Source organism: Amblyraja radiata, chromosome 17 (genome assembly GCF_010909765.2).
Source record: "Amblyraja radiata isolate CabotCenter1 chromosome 17, sAmbRad1.1.pri, whole genome shotgun sequence".
NCBI classification, from domain to species: Eukaryota; Metazoa; Chordata; class Chondrichthyes; order Rajiformes; family Rajidae; genus Amblyraja; species Amblyraja radiata.
The window spans coordinates 46207058-46216520 of record NC_045972.1 but is presented as its reverse complement, the minus strand read 5'-3'; the positions used below and the strand labels follow the sequence as shown (position 1 = coordinate 46216520).

The 9463-nt window shown below is 46.4% G+C and overlaps 1 protein-coding gene across 11 annotated transcripts in view; it reads right to left on the bottom strand.

Annotated features, from left to right (window-relative positions):
• Positions 1 to 1010: 1010 nt before the first annotated feature.
• The window catches only part of znf423 (zinc finger protein 423), a 360940-nt gene continuing 352487 nt past the window's right edge, over positions 1011 to 9463 (bottom strand). For all 11 annotated transcript variants that reach the window (XM_033036375.1, XM_033036372.1, XM_033036374.1 and 8 more), the window contains one exon: positions 1011 to 1652. In XM_033036375.1, coding sequence (XP_032892266.1) covers positions 1623 to 1652 — 30 coding nt within the window. In that variant the 3' untranslated portion in view covers positions 1011 to 1622. The remainder of the gene's footprint in view (positions 1653 to 9463) is intronic.

Here is a 9463-nt window from a genome sequence, read left to right as displayed (position 1 = left end):
CGAACGTGGACAGGTGCCGTTTTGGCTCGAGACCTTTCGGAATGGTTTAAAGAAGGGGGTCTCGATCCAAAAGTCACCCATCTATGTGTAGGGAGGAACTGCAGTTGCTGGTTTAAGACATAAAGACAGACATAAAGCTGGAGTAACTCAGCGGGGTCATCTATCCAGGTTCTCCTATTCAGAGATGCTGCCTGACCTGCTGAGTTACTCCAGCACTTTGTGACTTTTTGTTTTATTGCAAATATGTTGCATCTGCAGTATTTTAATCTTGTAAGCGGGTTGGCATGTGTGTTCAAGAAAGAACTGCAGATGCTGGAAAAATCGAAGGTAGACAAAAAAGCCGGAGAAACTCAGCGGGTGAGGCAGCATCTATGGAGTGAAGGAATAGTTGACGTTTCGGGTCGAGATCCTTCGATGTGTGTGTGTGAGAGTTTGCTTGAAGAATCACTATGATGCACACAACCTTGTGGGATTCTTTGCCACAGAAGGCTGTGGTGGCCAAGTCAGTGGCTATTTTTAAGGCAGAGATAGATAGGTCAAAGCTGCCACAGCCAGACATAAAAACAGTTTTTATCCACGAGTAGTTGCTCTACTCAACAGCCAAAAATCTGTAGCCTCCCTTTGATCTGGTATTTTGTTGGTTCACATGCTTGATCGATGGTGTTTTATCATTAATGTTTTATTATTATTAAAGTTTAGTGTTTTCTGAGTCATTCGTAACTGTCACTGTATGTCATGTTGTTACTTGTGGGCGGAGCACCAAGGCAAATTCCTTGTATGTGAATACTTGCCAATAAACTTACTTACTTACTTCTTGATTAGTACGGGTGTCAGTAGTTATGGGGAGAAGGCAGGAGAATGGGGTTGAGAGGGAGAGATAGATCAGCCATGATTGAATGGTGGAATAGACTTGATGGGCCGAATGGCCTGATTCTACTATTCCTTCTGGCCTTCTGGTACACAGAATGCTCGATCGCATGTGCGGTTTGACACTAATACCAACACAGAGATTAAGTGCGTGTTTTCCCTTTATTAAACTCTCCTAGTTATTGCAATCGGGTAAATTACATGGTTGAAGCAAACACCACCCAGATTCACTGTAATCATTGATTTTCTTTACATAGTTTCTCGTTGTACTGTGAACTGGTCAATCCAAATTAAAACATTCTTCCTTTGACAAAAAAAGAGAAAATAAAAATGTTCTGACGATGGATGGCAAGCTAACACCTCACACTCACCACAACTGGCTAAATCTGCATTTAAATGCAAGTATTAACAAAAGACATCTATTTATCTTTGACACCTATTAGTTTACTACATTAAGCAACGAAGAACAGCAACAAAACGGATGTTTCTAACGCACTATAACTCTGATTAGAAGCAAAAAGCTGTGTTCACTAATTGAAAAGCTGGACAGAAAAATACTGAGCATAGAATACTTTTAATCTGTAACATTAATATTCATTTCAAACTGCTTATAATAGCAGTGCCTCGTGGCCAAATCATTAGTTTTACATCTGGGTTTCAAATGACACTTTGATTGGATGTAATGTTCAAAAGTTCTCTCCCACTGAGACTCTGTTGGGTCTTCGGCAGCGAGGTTGTCTCGATGCACCGACACCTCACTGTGTGTGCTGACTCATCATGTGGTTCTGAAAAGACACAAAAAACCCATAAGGAATAAATAACATGTGTCCACATCCGTCCACGCATTCTCTGCAGATAGCTCGCAAACTTGCACCAGTGGCCCCCGCGGCAGGGGCTGGGAACTGGAAGTATCCCGAGCTAATTCCACCACAACCATCATCTATTGCAGCAAGTGATGGCTCCCGGAAGCTCGTGTCCTTTTCAGGACGGACGATAATAGACAATAGACAATAGACAATAGGTGCAGGAGTAGGCCATTCGGCCCTTCGAGCCAGCACCGCCATTCAATGTGATCATGGCTGATCATCCCCAATCAGTGCCCCGTTCCTGCCTTTTCCCCATATCCCCTGACTCCACTATCTTTAAGAGCCCTATCTAGCTCTCTCTTGAAAGTATCCAGAGAACCTGCCTCCACCGCCCTCAGGAAACGTCACCTATTCCTTCGCTCCATAGATGCTGCCTCACCCGCTGAGTTTCTCCAGCATTTTTGTCTACCTTGGTGTTTTTAGGCAGCGACTCTACCGCTGCCGCCCGGCGCTCTGACATACAAAGTCTGAAGAGGGGGCTCGACCGGAAGCGTCACCCATCCTAGTTCTCCAGAGATGCTGCCTGTCCCGCTGAGTTACTGCAGCATTTTGTGTCTATGTCGGACACTCAAACCTTTGTCCTGCTGTAGCAGCTTGATAACATCACCATTAGACATGAGGCACAATACTCACCATTACATTTGAAACACCTGCAAATGAGACAATTCTTTTATCAAAAACCAGAGGACCTACTGTAGGTTTAAGGTGAGAGGGGAAAGCTTTAATAGGAACCTGAGGGGCAACATTTTCACACAGAGGGTGGTGCGTATGTGGAAAGAGCTGCCGGAGGAGGTAGTTAAGGCTGGTACATTAAACACATTTACAATACATTTGCACAGGTACTTGGACAGGATAGGTTTAGAGGGATATGGGCCAAACGCGGGCAGGTGGGACTAGTGTAGATGGGACATGTTGGTCGGGGTTTGCAAGTTGGGCCGAAGGGACTGTTCAACTGCAGTATGACTCTAATTAGAAACATAGAAAATAGGTGTAGGAGTAGGCCATTCGGCCCATCGAGCCTGCACCGCCATTCAATATGATCATGGCTGATCATCCAACTCAGTATCCAGTACCTGCCTTCTCTCCATACCCCCTGATCCCTTTAGTCACAAGGGCCACATCTAACTCCCTCTTAAATATAGCCAATGAACTGGCCTCAACTACCTTCTGTGGCAGAGAATTCCACAGATTCACCACTCTTTGTGTGAAAAATGTTTTTCTAATCTCGGTCCTAAAAGATTTCCCCCTTATCCTTAAACTGTGACCCCTTGTTCTGGACTTCCCCAACATCGGGAACAATCTTCCTGCATCTAGCCTGTCCAACCCCTTAAGAATGTTGTAAGTTTCTATAAGATCCCCCCTCAATCAATTGATGGAGAAATGATACAACTTTCATTCTGTAAAACTGTGTTGAAATTAGAGATATAGAATGTATTGTAATGCAACGTTGATCATATGATGAGATATTTGTGTAGGAAGGCCAGGATTGAACCTGGGTCTCTGGCGTTGCGAGACAGCAGCTCCAACTGCTGATGCTGCTTTACACCAAAGATGGGCACAAAATGCTGGAGTAACTCAGCGGGACAGGCAGCATCTCTGGAGGGAAGAAATAGGTGACATTTTGGGTTAGAAACATAGAAGCATAGAAACTGGGTGCAGGAGGAGGCCATTCGGCCCTTCGAGCCAGCACCGCCATTCAATGTGATAATGGCTGATCGTCCCCTATCAATAACCCGTGCCTGCCTTCTCCCCATATCCCTTGACTCCACTAGCCCCTAGAGCTCTATCTAACTCTCTCTTAAATCCATCCAATGACTTGGCCTCCACTGCCCTCTGTGGCAGGGAATTTCATAAATTCACAACTCTCTGTGTGAAAAAGTTTTTTCTCACCTCAGTCTTAAATGACCTCCCCTTTATTCTAAGACTGTGACCCCTGGTTCTGGATTTGCCCAATATTGGGAATTTTTTTCCTGCATCTAGCTTGTCCAGTCCTTTTATAATTTTAGGTACACAAAAAAGCTGGAGAAACTCAGCGGGTGCAGCAGCATCTATGGAGCGAAGGAGATAGGCAACGTTTCGGGCCGAAACCCTTCTTCAGACCCGAAACGTTGCCTTTTTCCTTCGCTCCATAGATGCTGCCGCACCCGCTGAGTTTCTCCAGCTTTTTTGTGTACCTTCGATTTTCCAGTATCTGCAGTTCCTTCTTAAACACTTTTATAATTTTATATGTTTCTATAAGGTCCCCCTCATCCACATAAACTCCAGTGAATATAAGCCCAGTCTCTTCCCAGGGATCCCAGGGGAAGGGTTGTAACCCTTCCCCTGACTGAAGTAACCCGAAACGTTACCGATTCCTTTTCTCCAGAGATGATGGCTGAGCTGCTGAGTTACTCCAGCATGTGCATTAAGATCACAAGTGATAGTTCAAGTTCAAGTGAGTTTATTGTCATGTGTCCCTGTATAGGACAATGAAATTCTTGCTTTGCTTAAGCACACAGAAAATAGTAGGCATTTACTACAAAACAGATAAATGTGTCCATATACCATGATATAAATATATACACACATGAATAAATAAACTGGTAGTGCAAATAACAGAAAGTGGTTGCTAATAATCAGAGTTTTGTCCGAGCCAGGTTGTCCGAGTAGAATTAGACCATTCGGCCCATCAAGTCTACGCCGCCATTCAATCATGGCTGATCTATCTCTCCCTCCTAACCCCATTCTCTTGCCTGCACCCCCATAACCCTTGACACCCGTACAAATCAAGAACGTTGTGTATATATCATGACCTATACATTGATACTTTCAATAGACAATAGACAATAGGTGCAGGAGGAGGGCATTTGGCCCTTCGAGCCAGCACCGCCATTCAATGTGATCATGGCTGATCATCCCCAATCAGTCCCCCGTTCCTGCCTTCTCCCCATATCCCCTGACTCCGCTCTCTTTAAGAGCCTGATCTAGCTCTGTCTTGAAAGTATCCTGAGAACCTGCCTCCACCGCCCTCTGAGGCAGAGAATTCCACAGACTCACCACTCTCTGTGAGAGAAAGTGTTTCCTCGTCTCCGTTCTAAATGGCTCAATTGGAAGTTAACGCTATCGACCACATGTTGCATATTCAATTGTTGATCATAATGTCGAAAAGAAGAGATGGTCGTGTCAGTATTTTCACCTTTAACACGTTTTAAACCAATATTCCGTAAATTCTGTTCCCCCGCCACAAGGGGGAAGCAGAATACCTGCGCTTTAAGACAAGGAGCTCGGTTTTCCTTTCAGAATCTGCTCTGTGAATCAAACAATTCTCCACCGCTTTTCACTTCTGTTCAATTTCTCATTTTAACTTCAGTTTAGTTTAGAGATACAGCGCGGAAACAGGCCCTTCGGCCCATCGATTCCGCACCGACCCGCGATCCCCGCATATCAACACTATTCTACACACACTAGGGACAATTTACATTTTTTTAAAATATATACATCAAGCCAATTAACCTACAAACCTGTACGTCTTTGAAAGGTAGACAAAAATGCTGGAGAAACTCAGCGGGTGAGGCAACATCTAAGACCCTTCTTCTCGAAAGAATAGGCGACGTTTCGGGTCTCGACCTGGAAGGGTCTTGACCCGAAACGTCACCTATTCCTTCGCTCCATAGATGCTGCCTCACCCGCTGAGTTTCTCCAGCATTTTTGTCTACCTTCGATTTTTCCAGCATCTGCAGTTCCTTCTTAAGTGGGTCTCGGAGAAAACCCACGCAGGTCACGGGGAGAACGTGCCCGTAGTCGGGATCGAACCCGGGTTTTTGGCGCTGTGAGGCGGCAACTCTACCGCTGCGCCACCGTGCGGTGATAAATCTTTGGCTGAAGAAAGTAATTTTCCAGCATTCAGGCACCTGAACTGATCCAAATTCAACGTCTCCAATTCCATCTTCAGAAATATCAATTTAATCATCTACAATTGAAAGTTGAACGCTCAAGACTTCAGCATTTGTACGTTTAATACAACGCAGCGTTAGAACCTGCTCCCCCGACACAAATTAATGACATTGGGTGCAACTGATTCCCCAGGTCGTCACTGCTTTGTTACACTGGGCTGCATACTTGGGCAAAAAAATATCATGTTCAAATGTTGGAATACACCTGCATTGATGTCCTGAGTGGAGAAGACAAATGATTCCATACGTAACCTGCTCCGATTTTAAGCTGTGGTGTGTCTGAATCACTGCTGGTAAAGGGCATCATTTACGCGTGACATCATTTATGCGTCACGAAAGCACGCGCAGTGACACGCACGTGACCCGCGCATGGTGCGTGGTGACAAAGGCAGTGACGGCGGTCGAGCGCGGCGCCCCAGGATTTTGCGATGTACAAATGACGGCCACGTGGGACAGGCCCTAATGCCCCTGTCCCACTTAGGAAACCTGAACGGAAACCTCTGGAGACTTTGCGCCCCACCCAAGGTTTCCGTGCGGTTCCCGGAGGTTTTTGTCAGTCTCCCTATCTGCAACCTCCGGCAACCACCTGCAACCTCCGGGAACCGCACGGAAACCTTGGGTGGGGCGCAAAGTCTCCAGAGGTTTCCGTTCAGGTTTCCTAAGTGGGACAGGGACATTAAGAGACGGATATCTGAGGTGAGTCTCGTTAGGGACATCAATGGTTTGATAGTCACGGTTCACAAGATTTATTTTAGTTTAGTTTAGATTAGAGATAGGCAGCGCAGAAACGGGCGCTTTGGCCCTCCGAGTTCACGCCAACCAGCGATCACCCGCATACTAACGCCATCCTATAACACATTAGGGACAATTTACATTTACACCAAGCCAATTAACCCACAAACCCGTACGTCTTTGGAATGTGGGAGGAAACCGGAGATCCCGGACAAAACCCACGCAGGTCACGGGGAGAACGTGCAAACTCCGTACAGGCAGCGCCCGTAATCAGGATGGAACCCGGGTCTCTGGCGCTGTGAGACAGCAACTCTACCGCTGCGCCACCGTGCCGCCCCTAATGTGGGTACATTTTAAACTCAACCTCGCCTCTGGGTGACTATATGAAAGGGATATGATGCGTAAATGTTCACTTTTTATATCTTTTTGCTGTGCCAAGCAGTTGCTTTCAATGACACATTACCACAAAATTAACTTTTGAAAATTGTGTGATATTCTTAACTGTGGGATCTTGTCCATTCCTCCAGATTCTTCCCGGCTGTTATCAGGCACTGAACCATCCTACCAACAACTAGAGAGCGGCCCCGAGCTATTATCTACCTCATTGGAGACCCTCGGACTATCTTTGATCGGACTTTACTCAATTTTCTTGGCCCCGCTCTGGGAGTAGAAGTGGGGGCGGATCCGGACCGCAACGGCCGTGAGCCCCAGGCCGAGCTCGGCGATCGTTTGCCTGCTTCTGCTGCTGTTGAAGGTGAGACGTTGCGTCGCGCCAGGGTCTTGGGCCTGTCCCACTTTGGCCGTCAGTTCCGCGACAGGCCGTTGGCGCGCGAAGATTTCGTTTGCTACAAAAATTTCGGAGCCCCGCGCGATGTCGCGCACAACTACATACCCCTCGGCCCTTCTCAGTGGGACCGGCCCCGCGTGGCCACACGATGCCCGTACGCCTCAACGCGACCACGAGGTTGCATCATTTGTGTGCCAAGGACACGTAAGTGGGACAGGGCCTTTAGTCTTCAAACCCCCTTATAAGAATAAGCTAATTGTAGCACAGTAATTCAAAGCTAATTCAGCACGGTAATATTCCATCACTTCTACCGACTAGCAACAGATATAAAGTTACACCGATTGTCATAAACATCCATTTTCAGGGAGAGGGAAGATCTGTGGAGATGATTAGATTGCTTCAGGTCCCCGTGGTGAAGGCACCACCTTGGAAGGCAGCCAGTTTGGGGATGTGCAGCTGTGCTCTCTCTCCCGCTGCCTGACCCGCTTTTCCTGGTAGCGCATTGTACAGAGACAGATGTGCCACGCTCATCACCACCACATCTGTCCCACTACCAGATAGTGGGCAAAGCACAACTTCCCTGGGGGAACGGCGGTCTCACAAAGCCTTTCTTTCAAAGGAAAAAAAAAGGAAAAAAAATTAAAAATTGCTATTTTGGGCCAATATTCTCAGGATAGCTCCCACAAATGATGATGGGTTACATCAGCATCTGAAGGCCAAGATGAAACATCTCTCTAAACAGTTCCCAGTTACAGTCAATCCATTGGCATAATGTAATATATTAATGCTAATTTGCAGCTGGTAGCAAATTAATTTATCTTATCAGATTTTAATACAAAGATTAAAAAGTGAATTTTCATTGTTTTCATCCAGATTGATATTTGAAAGTAAATGAGGCATGAATGTTATTCAAAGATTTTGTCAGTGTGATCTTAGAACTGAGGTGACATTCAGTACTACATTTATGTGTGTGTGTGTGTATATATACATTATATGCGTGTGAGTGTGTATATGCTGCCTGTCCCACTGAGTTACTCTAGCATTTTGTGTCTAATACGCGCGCACACACACGCCCACACACACACACTCACGCACTCACACGCACGCGCACGCACGCACACACACGCACGCACACACACGCACGCACACACACGCACACGCACACACACACACGCCCACCCACACACACACGCCGACACACACACGCCCACACACAAAAACACACACACACAAAAACACACACACACACGCAACCAGAGGCCACAGTTTAAGAATAAGGGGTAAGCCATTTAGAACGGAGATGAGGAAACACTTTTTTACACAGAGAGTTGTGAGTCTGTGGAATTCTCTTCCTCAGAGGGCGGTGGAGGCCGGTTCTCTGGATGCTTTCAAGAGAGAGCTAGATAGGGCTCTTAAAAATAGCGGAGTCAGGGGATATGGGGAGAAGGCAGGAACGGGGTACTGATTGGGGATGATCAACCATGATCACATTGAATGGCGGTGCGGGCTCGAAGGGCCGAATGGCCTACTCCTGCACCTATTGTCTATTAACTCAGCGGGACAGGCAGCATCTCTGGAGAGTAGGAATGGGCGATGTTTCGGGTCGAGACCCTTCTCCAGACATTTATACATATGTGTGTGTGTGTGTGTGTGTGTGTGTGTGCGCGTGTGTGTGTGTGTGTGTGTGTGTGTGTGTGTATGTGTGTGTGTGTGTGTGTGTGTGTGTGTGTGTGTGTGTGTGTGTGTGTGTGTGTGTGTGTGTGTGTGTGTGTGTAATTATACAGCATATACAGAGTGCCAGCTTCAAGACCTGTAATTCGTGAAACAAATAATCTTCCACCTTGGCCAACACCTCATTTTTACACCTTCACTGCACTGGGAAACAAAACAACAAAAAAGGAAATTGTTCTCACAACTCCTTGTGGCAACTGCTAATTTGCACCAGTTATATTCCAGATGCCCAGTCTGCTTGTTAAAGAAAACTAGAGTGTAGATAAACAAAACAAGAAAACATTTCAAAATGAAGGAGGTGGCAGAAGTATTTTTAAAACTGAAGCTTTTTAATGATTGCGGCTAAAATACTTTCATCCAGAATTGAATGGATATTTAAGGGCCTGTCCCACGAGCATGCGACTGCATGCAGCAAGCGCGACCTAACGTGGTCGCTTGAGCCGTAACGGCCTCGCGGGGCCGGTCCCACTTCGATTGCCGGAGCCGTATGGAGTTGTGCGGAGCTGGTCCCAACATCGCGCGGGGCTCTGAAAAACTGACCGTGTCCA